Source organism: Pituophis catenifer, unplaced genomic scaffold (assembly GCF_029215685.1).
Source record: "Pituophis catenifer annectens isolate HBS135680 unplaced genomic scaffold, rPitCat1.0.hap2 SCAF_1, whole genome shotgun sequence".
NCBI classification, from domain to species: Eukaryota; Metazoa; Chordata; class Lepidosauria; order Squamata; family Colubridae; genus Pituophis; species Pituophis catenifer.
Genome location: NW_027256881.1, coordinates 207,956,320 through 207,970,774, shown reverse-complemented (window position 1 = coordinate 207,970,774; position 14,455 = coordinate 207,956,320). Strand labels below are relative to the sequence as shown.

At 37.9% G+C, this 14,455-nt stretch overlaps 1 protein-coding gene across 21 annotated transcripts in view; it reads right to left on the bottom strand.

The window, feature by feature from the left end:
* The window catches only part of NEB (nebulin), a 210,280-nt gene that overhangs the window by 175,798 nt on the left and 20,027 nt on the right, over positions 1-14,455 (bottom strand). For all 21 annotated transcript variants that reach the window (XM_070944263.1, XM_070942819.1, XM_070943071.1 and 18 more), the window contains exons 11-27: positions 14,303-14,404; positions 14,052-14,159; positions 12,707-12,823; positions 10,787-10,888; positions 10,590-10,697; positions 10,410-10,514; positions 7,576-7,674; positions 5,562-5,666; positions 4,331-4,438; positions 4,118-4,231; positions 3,541-3,642; positions 3,345-3,452; positions 3,160-3,264; positions 2,726-2,824; positions 2,212-2,316; positions 1,140-1,247; positions 927-1,040 (exon numbers count right to left, since the gene is read on the bottom strand). In XM_070944263.1, the coding sequence (XP_070800364.1) occupies positions 927-1,040; positions 1,140-1,247; positions 2,212-2,316; positions 2,726-2,824; positions 3,160-3,264; positions 3,345-3,452; positions 3,541-3,642; positions 4,118-4,231; positions 4,331-4,438; positions 5,562-5,666; positions 7,576-7,674; positions 10,410-10,514; positions 10,590-10,697; positions 10,787-10,888; positions 12,707-12,823; positions 14,052-14,159; positions 14,303-14,404 (1,809 nt within the window). The remainder of the gene's footprint in view (positions 1-926; positions 1,041-1,139; positions 1,248-2,211; positions 2,317-2,725; positions 2,825-3,159; positions 3,265-3,344; positions 3,453-3,540; positions 3,643-4,117; positions 4,232-4,330; positions 4,439-5,561; positions 5,667-7,575; positions 7,675-10,409; positions 10,515-10,589; positions 10,698-10,786; positions 10,889-12,706; positions 12,824-14,051; positions 14,160-14,302; positions 14,405-14,455) is intronic.

The following is a 14,455-nucleotide window of genomic DNA, read 5'->3' as shown; positions in this document are numbered from 1 at the left end:
CTCTCCAAGAGTAGCTAGGCAGGTGTTTATGGGAAACCCAAATTAGGTTATAAATAAAATGGCAAGGATACTTCATATCAATTAACAATAGCTATTAATGTTCTGTGTAAATAGCTTTCTGATATGGATGTTCCATTTAGCTCATTCATGATTTAACATGTTGATGTTCATGATTATTTTAGTTGAAACATTTTTTCATCAGACAATTGACTACTTGACTCTGAATAAATTAGGATCATTAGGCATTTTATAAATATCTATTATAAAACTTTTATAAAAACCCAGATTTGATAGTGATAAAAATATTAACAAATTACTGAAGGTGCACGTGATATGTGTCCTCTTTACTGACTAATATTAAAATAGTACTAGATGCAGGTTTTAATTTTCAGAAAATAATATGAGAATTCTTATTTCACTACTAATTTTTCTTGCTTCATAGCTCTAAAATACAGAGAGCAAAAAAATGCTTTTTTTTCCCTGAGGAAAACAGAACATCAGGAAGGAGGGAGGGAGGGAGGGAGGGAGGGAGGAAGGAAGGAAGGAAGGAAGAGATACAGATTAACAGAGTAGGAAGGGACCTTGAAGGTTCTAGTTCAATGCCCCGCCCAAGCAGACCCTACACCATTTCTGACAGATAGTGGTCCAGTCTCTTCTTGAAAGCTTCCAGTGATGAAGCTCCCACCACTTCTGAAGGCAAGCTGTTCCATTGGTTGATTGTTCTCACTGTCAGAAAATTTCTCCTTATTTCCAGGTTGAAACATTCCTTGTTCAGTTTCCATCCATTATTCCTTGTCTGGCCTTCAGGTGCTTTGGAAAATAGCTTGACCCACTCCTCTCTGTGGCAACAGCTATGCTACATCATCACAAGATTCTAATATGCCACACACTCCATTTTCATTTTACTGTAATTTGTGATTACTTACATCATTTTGCAGTTTGCCTACTTTCAGAGAATGTAAGATCTTGGGATCATCGTGGACGCTCAAGGCTCCAATAAGCTTCCCTTTGCTCTTTTCATAGCCTTTTTTATACTCAACCTACAGGGGGATAATGGAATAAAATACTTGCATAGACTACAAACTTTGTCTGCGTTTTGAATGCTAAGGGCCACCTTCATTACTCTGTGCAACACTTACATCACTTGTGATTTTTTGCTTTGCTTTCGCAGCCAGAATTGGGATAGCATCCATTTTGATATCAAACTTCTTTGCTTTCGATTGATCCCAGTCGTACTTATACGAATTCTAACCAAGAGAGAAAAAGAAAATAAAGTGGGTCAACTTGAACTAGGAATCAGGAGGATAAGCCTCAAAATACATACATCGGTAGTAGAAGATGCTTTTATCTGTAACCATACCTCAGTTTGATTGACAAAATGAAAATGTTCTTCAAGTTAAGAACAAAAATTTCTAGCCAACTGTAATATAAATTCTAACATTTTTATGTGCCAACATGAAATAGTATTAAATGTATAATCACTTTTTAAAAATTGGAATTTGTAAAAAAGCCTCTTATGAGATGAACAGTACACAATATGCAAATACATGACGTAACCAATTTATTCTCTGCAGTATTTGAACATAAAAGCAGAATGCATTCACCTGATCAAGTTCTTTATCAGCGCCTGATCCTTGACTCAAAACCAAGCTGTGATTTATCACATAATTGGGGGTAAGTCTACTCAACCACACACACTTCCATAATATTCCCAACAACTGCATTTAGATCTATTTTTTCTAGGTTGTGCTACGTCTGCAGAACTTGATTAGACTCTTTCCTTATCGTCCCTGCTAACATTTTTCTTTTTCCTGACCCATATAGTCTTTCCTAAATATTTGTTGAGAAGTTTTGTTTTCTTTTTTACCTTTCTTCTTATGTCATAATTTTGACATGCTTCATTCTTCTTCCCTAAGAACCAATATGCTTTGGACTCCTTTCTCTTTGATTCTAAAATTAAGTTAGTTCTTTTTCCCAGTTTAATGCCCTTGCTCATACCGACTATGGATTATGAAAGATGCCCAATGGCTTCGGAAGGCATTCATTTATCTTACCCCTTGCTTACCTGATTGACATCACACTACAATGTTTGAGATCCATGCCCTATTATCCCAGTAGCAATAGTAAGATTTCACGTAATTGAGTCAAAACTTAAATTATATATTATATCATTCTAACTGCAAAACTATCATACAGAAGCATTATACTTACATCACTGATGTTATAAGCATTGACTCTGGACTGAAGGAAAAAAGGAGCATCAGGAGGTATGGAACATCTGGATTTTTCAGCCTCATGTTTGGCTTTGTAGTTCATCTGAAATGCAGAATGAGTTAATGAGGACTTAAAAAGCAACTTTGTGGGGACATATAAAAATGTCACACAAACACACTGTTCAGAAGACAGGTAGATAATTTCTCAACAGCGTGCCACATATGTATCTAATGTCAGAGGCATACCTCCGCTAGTATCTGCACAGCAGAGGAAAAGAGTTTCTTGGCACCATCAGGTTAAGAATGTCTTTGGCTTTCAGTAGGTCAGCAATCAAAAATGATCACTGTCGTTTTGTAAAAACTGAATCTAGTTAAGTATCGACTGGCAGTTCCTGACAATTCCTTCCAATCACTGAACATTATTGCAATGTTAAGGACCTGAAAGTCCCAAATAATGGTGGGCTCTTTGTCAGGCAACTTAGCAGAAAATATAAAACCATGTGAAGCCTTACGTCACTCAGTTGCTTGGTATTAATCTGCGCTTGTAGCAAAACTGGAGAATCCGACACTGAAGTAAACTTGATCTGGTCAGGATGCTTTTTGTAGGCAGACTAGGGAGAAAAAAGTTTTTAAAATTCAGCAGCAATTCATTTTTGGTAGACATCAAGTTTATTATTTTATAATTAATGATACATTTTATGAAGATCCATTTTATGAAGATCCATCATCCATTCAGCAAAATTACAGCTGGAGAAGGCAGCATTTAAATTGACAGTATTTGCTGTATGAAGTTTGAATTCAGTTCTTTTGCCACCAGCAATACTTCAGATATTTTTGGATCATGTAATATCTTTTATTTTATTTATTGTTTTAAGAATTTCATGAAATAATATACCACATTTCTGAAGCTCGTAAAAAATATGATCTCACTAGAACAATGACTTACATCCTTGCACATATCCAGCTTCTTCATAACTTCATATTCTTGAGTTATGGTTTGAGGGAAATAACATTTATCCTTTTCATCTTCGTAGTCCGCTTTATAGTTTTTCTAGAAAAACCACCAGAGTTCAATAAGCACCATGAACTGAATAAGGTGGGGGGAGAGAAATAGGTACAATTCATACTTACGTCACTCTTCATAGCTTCCATCTTCATGCAATGCGCTTGATAGGGGTCCTCAGAAGTGCCTATATACCGGCCCAGGACATCGGTTACGTAAGGCTCTTTGTATCTCACCTGTGGAGAAACACAGTCACACATTGCAGCAAACAAAGCAAGATTATGTCTGGAGCAGAAGTAAAAGAGAAATCTCCACCACACTTACCCCACTAAAGTTCTTAAGAACGTTGTCCACCTGATACTGTGGAGTCTCACAATAGTTAATGCTTACTCCTTTTGCTTTTTCATATGGTTCCTTATATAGTCTCTGCAAGAGTGAAAAAGTAGAAGTAATCATGCAACAGGGATTTAGAAAATATTTCTTATATGCATGATGTTGTCTCCCATTTAGAAAGTTTTGCTATTGAAGTGTTGGTTATCTTGAGAAATAATAACAAAAATGTATGGGAAATAAATAGCACAACCAATATATGAAAAAATAGTTAATAGGCCAATAGGAAGGAGGAGGCTAAGGAACTTGCAGCCTAGTTAGTTGAATTTGATGAGTGAAAAGTTTAAGGAACAAAAAACCATTGTTCAATATGTATACCATACAGCCAATATATCGGTATTCCTTTGAAATTAAATATAGAGCCAAGATTATAATATTTTTTTAAAATAATGTTTAGGACTTATTGTTCCATACTCAGTCTCTTAGTCTGTAAGGTCCTGGGATCCAAGGAAAATGTTGTATGCCTCCCACACTTCCTGTTTTCACAATACTATACCTTGGGGTTACTTACATCACTTTGCAGCTTGCCTACTTTCAGTGAGTGCCGGATCCTAGGATCATCTTCAACACTCAAAGCTCCAACAAGCTTTCCTTTGCTCTTTTCATAGCCCTTCTTGTACTCAACCTAATTGGGAAAAGAGAATGACATACTTTCATATGCTATAAATTTGTATAAAAATGGAAAGCCAAGAATTGCCCTTTTTAAATTCTGTGTAACACTTACATCACTTGCAATTTTTTGTTTCGCTTTGGCAGCCAGAATTGGGATGGCATCCATTTTGATATCAAACTTCTTTGCTTTGGATTGATCCCAGTCATACTTATACCAATTCTAGCCAAATGAGAATGATAAGAAAACATAAGGAAAGTATAGCATAAAGAATCAATGCAGCCATTTACTGTAGAAAATATATAAAATCACAGCAATTTGGCATATTCAAATCATGCATTGAAATCCATGCATGCTTCAAAAACCTGGTTTGGAACATGTATTACTAATATATATTACCCAAAGAAAAAGAAATACTACGTTCATCTGTGTGTTGATTTTATAAAATGACTAGGTCCCTCTTGGTTTTTAGAGATCATATATTAATTCAATGATATTTGTATCCAAAATTTGATTCCATTAACAGAGTTGAGTTTTCCACATAATGTTCCTCTTGTTTGTTATCCATTGGTACACATTTCTCTTTCCTTTATCTCTCTATTTCCTTTGCTTCATTCTATACTCTTTCTTCATCTCTACTGAATTTTTTTCCCCAATCATTCCATCTGTCAGTTACTTCCCCACTTGGCCTTTCCTTAACCAGGTTATCTCCATTTCTTTTACCTGCTTCTCCTTCCTTTAATTTTTCCCTTTTAGGGATTTCTTCTTTTCCTTACTATCTTATAATAATTCTCCCCAAGATGCCATCCAGATGCAGGGTCCCTAGTGCTAATAATTCAAAGTTAATGTCCAGGTATGCCACCTTCTTTCTTTAGTGGATTTTTCATGGTAAATAAAAAATGAAGCAAGCAGTGAGATTGGGAAGGGGGAACTACAACAATGATAAATAGAAAATAAAAACCTCTGCTCACCCATTGAATTCTGTAAATGTAGAAGAGTAACTGCACCATAGTAGCCACATCTGGAAGTACCCGCTGTTACTTCCTCTTGCTTTCAATTTTTAAAGTTATTTCTAAATAAGCACTAGACTTGTGTCGTTCCCTTTCTCCCAATCTTTTGGACTTTCTTCTTTTACATTTTTCTCCTTCAGAACATAGCTAGTCTAAACCAGCAATCTCTATCTCTATCTCTATCATCTATCTATCATGTCTGTCTGTCTGTCTGTCTGTCTGTCTGTCTATCAGCTTTTACATCACTAATATTATAGTCATTAACTCATTCATAGTAGTAAAAGTATTATTAATTATGAAATTGAATCACAAGAACAGTTGTCCATAATACATACATCACTGATATTATAAGCATTGACTCTGGACTGAAGAAGCAAAGGAGTATCTGGAGGTATGGAACATCTGGATTTTTCTGCCTCATGTTTGGCTTTGTAATTCATCTGAAATGCAGAATAAGCAATGCCATAAAATGAATTAACATGAAAAAAAAGTTTAATTACAACACTACCATTCATTGCTAACATGAGATCTGATCAAGGCAACAGATTCAAATGTTTCAACTCAAATATTTCAAAAGCAAGCCATAGTTAGCCATTTTATTCACCAACATAAGGATGTGTATCAGTATAAATCATCTGGAATGAAATATGGCTCACATGCAGAAAAAAACGTTTGCTTGCTTTCATATGATGCAGCTTCAAATGGTAAGAGATTGATAAAATTTTGGGGGTATAGGGAAATTTCAGGCTGGTATTTGAACATGCTGTCATTAAGACTTGGGGCAGTTTGGTGCAGTGGTTAAGGCATCAGGCTAGGAAGCAGGAGATTGTGAGTTCTAATCCTGCCTTAGACACAAAGCAAGCTATGATCATGAACCAATCATTCTCTTTCTCTCCACCTTAAGAAGGAGATAGGCACAAATTACTTCTGAAAATATTGGCAAGAAAACTGCAGGAATTAGTCCAAGCAGTCACCAGGATTCAAAAACCTGATTCAAGGACACAATAACAACCAAATCATTAAGACTGGTTGCTGGATTCTAAAACGCACGATACTCTCCTACTTTGATATCTCACTGTATCTCTGTGAGATCTAACTTCTTGTTCTTTTAATAGAAATCATGTATGCAGATATAATGGGAGGAAGCCAATTTTATTCCCCTAGTAGTCTCATCACTACCCCACAAAATCAGATGTTGTATGTGTACAGAGGAGAAGGAAGAAAAAGAAATCCCTGTCTTACTGCTAGAAGTCTCATTCCAGTTTATTATAATTGGTAAACATAGTAATACCATGTCTGAAAAAGTGGGTTTTGTGCTTTAAGTTTTTTTTACTATAGGACTTAAGTCATGAAAGTGAAGAGAGAGGTTTTTCCTACACCCATCTCCATCAATTTCTTTCCATATCCTTCTCCACAATATCAGATTCCTAAGATGACACAGTCCTGAAACCTCTATTGCACACAATCACATCATGTGACGTATCACAATGTATCGTGATGTTTTTTGCCTTTGTGGAGATGGGGTGGGCATGGCCTGCACATGATGCATCCAGCCCGCTGGCTGCCAGTTTGATACCCCTGCTCTATTGGAAACTAACAAAGCATTGTTTATTCAATATGCAATATTCTACTTGTTGTGGCCCACCAGCGGCCTGCGCAGATCATGGCTGATCCCGACGATGAGGAGGCTGGTGTGGTGTTGCGCCAGCAGCCTGTGCAGCCGGCGCTTGTGTCAGACAGCGAGGAGGCTGAAGAGGATGTGGTGCCAGAGGCAGAGACTCAGCCAGGGCCTTCAGAACCTTCAGAGGCTCCTTCAAGTGGAGAGAGCGAAGTGGAGGAGCCTCTTCTCAATGCTCCAGCATGCAGGGCTGCCAAAAGGCAGGAGTGGCCTTTTGGCACTCCTCTCGAGTGGTCTCCTCGAGAGTAAGGCTTGAGGATAATTGGCCATTCCCTTAGCCTATTTAAGTCACACGCCATTAGTAAGTTTCTTGCTGGAAACAACTTGTAATTATCATCAGAGCATTTTTGGAAAAGTCTTATCGTATCTTGTTTTCTGGGCTGGTTGCGAACCTTTGCCGGACTTTGGTTTATTCTTGCTACTTAATAAATTTGATAAGGACCGTTGGTGTGTGTCAATATCCTCAGGAATCCGGAGCTGGGGCAGAACACTACTGCATAATGCTTTAAAAAGCAGAATAGGTACGTTTCTTGGTCAACCATGAGTTATTCATTCACCCTTTCATTGTTAAATATGCAGCATTATGACCAGAAATATTTTATCATGCACAAATCTTCACGAAGTATAAAAATCAGAGAGGAACTCATTCTTTAAGTTGCAGGTTAACTTACATCGCTTAACTGCTTGGTATTAATCTGTGCTTGTACCAAAACAGGAGAATTCGCCACCTGAGTAAACTTAATCTGATCTGGAGGTTTCTTGTAGACAACCTGGTTGAAATGAAAGCAAAGCATAATATATATTCAGGCTGCAGTACTATGATCTTCCATTTTTGTATCAACATATATAAAATATTTTTTAAAAAACAAAAAAGCAGCATTCATAAAACAAATAGCACTGCAGTTAATGATGCTGATTGGGAAAAAAACATCTAATTGGGTAAACCATGATATAATATCATTGTCTGGAGTTCTCAGAGGTTTGTCTTAACATCAAAGCATACAATCATCAAGAGATCTCAGTATGTTTTGCATCTGGAATGATAGCAGATTTTAATATATCTGTTGCATCTAGAATACATTCTCTCAACACACATTAAGATTAATCAAGGGCAGAAGTAACAGGGGGAGGGAATGAGTGGTCACTCTCTTGTGACCACTTCTCAATCCATTTCATTATCCAGGCAGATAATGACTGGCAAACCAGAAGCTGGTCAAATATTTATAATTCTGGCATAACTACCGTGTTTCCCCGAAAATAAGACCCTATCTTATATTTTTTGAACCCCGATATAAGAGCTTGGCCTTATTTTTGGGGAGGTCTTATTATTTTGGGGCACGTGGAGCAAGATGGGGCTCCTCTTGCTGTCTTACTGATTTCCAGCTCTGCGTTTAAATATTTTCAGGGAGGGCTTATTTTCGGGAGGAGCCTTATTTTAGCTCATGCGCTCAAAAGCCCGATTGGCCTTATTATCCGTGGATGTCTTATTTTGGAGGAAACAGGGTAGGTATATCATGTGCAAAGCCCCACTTATAGCTATAGTTGAGGCATCTTACCTTTTTTGCAAACTCAGCCATGGTTTATTTCCCAGGGTACAATAAATTCTACTATGGCAAGGCTAAGGGTATTGTGCAAATACAAATAGGCTGTAAATACAATAGCATGAGCTAAATCAAAATGTATTACAAGACTTACAACAGTTCATTCAGTGACCATTCAAAGTTACAACAGCACTGAAGAAAGGACTGTTTTTCACACTTACGACCTATGTAGCATCCCCATGATCATGTGATCAAAATTCAAATGTTTGGCAATGGGTTCATAGTTATGACCATTGCTGCGTCCCAAGGTCATGTGATCACCTTTTGTGACCTTTAGACAAGAAAAATCAATGGGGAAGCCAGATTCACTTAACAACCATGTTACTAACTGCAGTGGTTCACTTAACAACCATGGCAAGAAAGGTTGCAAAATAGGACAAAACCCACTTAACAAATGTTGCACTTAACAACAGAAATTTTGAGCTCAATTGTAGTTGTAAGTCAAGGACTATCTGTATTTCCTGCAATTCTGAAAGCTTTCACCCTATGATAGTCATGAAAACATCAAAAGATATCAGATGCTCAATTAAGGAAATGTTGAATAACTGATTTATTTACTATTCAGTAATGTGAACTATCCTTGATGCAGCCCATACATATTGTCACTTACTGCGTTTGTGAGTAAGCGAGCGTACCCAGTATTATAGGTGATTATTTACACCACCGTGTCCAATTCTACAGAAAGTGAATTGAATTGATATATAAGATTTTGCTTGAGAAACTATGTATGTGACCCAAACACATGTTAACCACTAGATGTCATGAGCTGCCTATAAATTAATATGATGATGTAAGATGTTAGAAGGATACCACCTGAGGACAAGCTACACATTACATGCAAATGATACAAAGCAGCAACTGAAAACTGCAGCAACTTCAGGATGCAGTTTTCAGCTAAGACCAAGCAGATAGCATAGGCTACAAATAGTTTGATTCAATTGGGGTTTTTTTTCTTATTTCACTCCTTTATTCAAACTCCCAGTTCTTCAGTATATCTGTTGGAATAATTTATTTATTTATTTATTTATTTTATTTTTCAATTTATATACCGCCCTTCTCCCTGAGGACTCAGGGCGGTGCACAGCCAGAATTAAAAACATGAAATACAAATATTAAAAACAATTAAAATCTATATAAATTTGGCCCAAAATTTAAAAACCACAAACCAATTAAACATTTAAAAATTTTAAAAAATTTCTTCCTAAGCCAGCCCGGCTTGCTGGAAAAAGTGGGTTTTAAGGGCACGGCAGAAGGCACTGAGGTCTTGGATTCTCCTTATCTCTGGGGGCAGCTGATTCCAGAGGGTAGGTGCCCCCACAGAGAAGGCTCTCCCTCTGGGGGTCACCAGCCTACATTGTTTGGCTGATGGCACCCTGAGGAGGCCCTCTCTGTGGGAGCGCACGGGTTGTAATGAGACTCAGTGATGTGATCCTAATTCAACATAGACCACGATTCTTAAATAGAAAGCAGAATAAATATTCCAATTGATGATAGCTTTTTTCCACTTCTGTGAAATAGTAAAACACATGATTCAACCACCAGTGGTCAGATCTAAGGGGACCTTGGTGCTTTCTGAACTTGCTTGTTTTCTTGTGGGCGTTTCATTATCCAAACTAGGCAACATCATCAGTTCTAGCACTGATGATGATACTTTAGTTCGGAAAACGAAACATCTGGGAGAAAACAAGCAAGCTCAGAGAACACCATGGATCCTTTATGTCAACCCTGAGCTACAAATAGTCAGATTTAAGCCTGTGTTCACTAATGCGGGTGCAGTGTTTGTCTATCTTCAAAACACATTTTATAATTTAGGCATTCAAATTCCTTTAAATAAGTTTCGAAAGACATGCTTCCCGCCCGCATCTGAGATTCTGAGCCATACACGATTTCACAGCAGCTCTTACATCTTTGCACTTGTCCAGCTTCTTCTGGACTTCATATTCTTGCGTCAAAGTCTGGGGGAAGTAGCAGTTAGCCTTTTCCTCTTCATAGTCCGCTTTATAGTTTTTCTAGAGAAACAATAAGAGATCAGTAACCATAACAAATCAGCGAAGCCAGATGAGGTAGAGAGAACTCATACTCACGTCGCTCTTCATAGCTTCAATCCTCATGCAATGCGCTTGATAGGGGTCCTCAACCGTGCCTATGTATCGGCCCAAGACATTGGCTATGTAAGGCTCTTTGTATTTGACCTAAAAAAAAAAAGAATGCCATCAGTTTTTATAAGAAACCGCACGACTTTATCTGGAGCACATTAAAGAACTATTTCTATCACACTTACATCACTAAAGTCTTTCAGAACATTGTCGATTTTGTACTTTGGAGTCTCGCAGTAGTTAATACTTTTCGCTTTGGCTTTCTCGTATGCCTCCTTATATAATCTCTGCCAGAAAAAAAAAAAAAGAATATAAAGTATTATAGCAGTATTAACATAAGAGGAACGCAGAAAAAAAAATTAAATTCTTCTGCTGATGCCATCAAACCTGTGCTGCCTTCAAATGAAGCAAGCGTATCTAGAATGCAATTCTTTATTTTCCATTATTTATCCTATCTAAGTTATGAATGATGGGAAAGAAAAGCCTTTCTGGAGGAAATATGAGAACCAGCATCTTCTTTTCTGCAATGGTAGACAAGATTTCTGCACAATTGCTTCTTCTAATAAAAGGAAAACCCTTTTTATAAACCTTAAAACCCTTTTTTCTATGTTAATACAAATGTAACACAAAAACAATTTGTTGCAAAAGCGACTACCTGCGAAGGTTCCTGGATTGGGGCTGAAAGACGAAAGCGAAAGCAGTATGATCCATCCCATATTTGGATAGACCAGGTTGCCCTGAGAAGAAACGATCTCTCCCCTGGTATATCCAACAAAGCAAGGAGAGCCTGTGGCTTAGAGGTTAATATATCTACCTAATATGTAAATAGCCCGGGTTCGAATGCCATAACCTATGGCACGTGTGCCAGCGGTGGCATGCAGCGCCCTCTCTGATGGTACACGAGCCATAGCCCCAGTTCAGCTCTGCTGCGCATGTGTGCATGCTTCCTGCTGGCCATCTGATCTTCTAGTATTTGCCACACGTGCGCGGGAGATGGGGGACATGCTCATGCACAGGGATGGGGTGCATGCAGGGGGCCATGCATCCAACCCCCTGCTTAGGCAGGAAACCCTACACCACTTCAGACAAATGGTTATCCAATATCTTCTTCAAAACTTCTAGCATTGGAGCATTCACAACTTCTAGAGGCAAGTTGTTCCACTGGTTAATTGTTCTAACTGTCAGGAAATTTCTCCTTGGTTCTAGGTTGCTTCTCTCCTTGATTAGTTTCCACCCACTGCTTCTTGTCCTGCCCTCAGGTGCTTTGGAGAATAGCTTGACTCCCTCTTCTTTGTGGCAACCCCTGAGATATCGGAACACTGCTATCATGTCTCTCCTAGTCCTTCTTTTCATTAAATTAGACATACCCAGTTCCTGCAACTGTTCTTCATATGTTTTAGCCTCCAGTCCCCTAATCATCTTTGTTGCTCTTCTCTGCACTCTTTCTAGAGTCTCCACATCTTTTTTACATCGTGAAATTAAATGTTAAACTAAATTTCCCAAACGCCTCTTCATAAAATCAAAAGTTAAAAAGAAAAACAGAGCAGCCTGAGTCATGTTTATTTTATGTCATTCTCAATTCACACATGCTGCGAACCAAAATGTGATCCCAGAGCATTCTTCACTCACTGACCAAGTTCATGATATACCTGGGGAAGTGAGACACTCTGACAGAAGGCTTACAATATGGATGCAACAAGGGAAAAACCTTTATCTGAAGTCCCCCTGTTCAGCCATTGTCAAAATTAGAAGATGCACAGAGTTGGCAACTCTTACAACACAAATGGAATAGAGAGCAAAATACTTTTCATAGATATTTTACTTTGGGATTCTGTGGTAAGCACTGTGTGTTCGAAGTAAGGAAACTATAAGCTTACTATCCTCAAACAAGATCATATATCTTGTCCTCCAGTGATAGCAATTGAAGTGATATGAAAAAAGGAACAAAGGAAGTTTTATCATCTACGCTGATCTAACCAATTTGCTGATTAAATTTTGGATTTTCATAACAAGACAAGACAACCTACTTTTAAATGACATATAATGATGAATTGTTGAAACTCTGTTTTGTCAACCATCCTGGGGGGGTGGAATAGCATACTTACATCATTTACATTATTTGCAACAGCTTTTAGATGCCTGAGCATCGGATTCTCCGTTGCTGGAAGTACATTATAATCTGCTGAACCTTTGGCTTTTTCATAATCTTCCTTGTATTTTATCTAGAAAAATTAAGCGGGGAAAATAAATCATTTTCCAATTTTACAACATGCTGTTTTGGTGTAACTCGATGACCTTTTTATTTGGGCTTTTAGCTCAAAGACTTTTTTAAAAAAATGGAAACATTCATGTACCATTCTAAATCAAACACATTTGAGGCTTTTAAGAGATGCCATTTCTTCAATTAAGAAAATGGTTTCAACTGGAAAATGCTATTTGTACTCACATTTGCCAATTGTTCCATAATAAAAAAGAAAACCATTGCTGATGAAATATAACTAGAATGCGTTGTGCTTTCAAGGGTTAAAGGAAGTACCTTTTTCATTAGCAAAAATCTTTTTCGAGTTCTATTATTTCTTCTGCTGAACTAAATCTGAGAAGGATAGTAATAGTAGATAGATGAAGTAAAGGACATTGCGTTCTCAACAGCTAGGATCCAAAACTATGTTTTAGCACAGTTATACTGTTGGGAATGCCCATACACACACCCTCCAACAGAAATGAGGGAGGCAATTTTCATCATTTTCCATGTGGTCTCATTTGCCTCCCAGAAAAATAGGATTGTGACTAAGGGGAAAACAGGAATCAATGAAAGTTCTCTCTTCCACCAACAAAAGTTTCCACTGGATCACCAACATAAGCGACAAAGGAATTCAGTTTTTCGAACTCCCTTGTTAAGCTCAAACATATTTTCTTGAACAATGCCAAGACCTAACAGAGGCATCCAAGTCTTAATGGCGCTCCACATTAAACTTTCCTTGACCACCAAGACGAGATGAGGCCACACAATTTATATGGAATACCAGCTGTATAAATGGGCAGAATATTCCATGATCAGTAGATTCCATTAGAGTGGAAAAGAGTGGGTCAAAAAGAGCATGATGCCAGCTGTGACTATATGAACAAAGCCCCATGTGTTTTGTACATGTGTCAATGTCACAAGCACACACAGGGGCTTTGTTCATCTGGTTGCAACAGCCATCTTCACTTCTTGACCCCTCCAGCAAACATCCCTGTCTCTGACACATTTTCAATTTACACAGAAATGCCTTCATTCCAACTCAACCCATGTGAGATGACCAAAAGCTTTGAACTACTCCTGTTTTGGATGGGATTTTCTTTGTATGTAAATTGAAACTATCAGAAGATTCCAAGTACATTAGGGTCAGGCCATCGCCTGGTCTCCCCAATGGACCCAATTTAAACACATAGCTAGATTTATTGCCATACCTTACTGGCAGCAATTCCAGCACGCTTATTAACCGTATACTCTGGTGTTGCTGTCTGCATGAAATAGATATGGTCTTTCTTCGATTCCCAGTCTTCCTGGTATTTTCTCTGCAAACAACAGAAAGTGCAAGAATGTACAGCTCAGAATTGGGATTTTATTACAAAGGCAAGCAATCAATATAAAATAGGGGGAGGGAGAAAGTGGGGGGAGGAAAGCAAATACAAAATGGCATTTTGATATTCCTTCTTACTGGGCTCAAGTTGTCAGAGTTCATTTTGGCAACTGCGACATCATAGCATGGTGTTTGGCTCCATTTGCCATTCTTCTTTTTATGGTCTTCGTGATATTTGTGCTACAACAAAAAAAGAGATAAACATTGGACTGTAAGTAAACTACTTTAGAA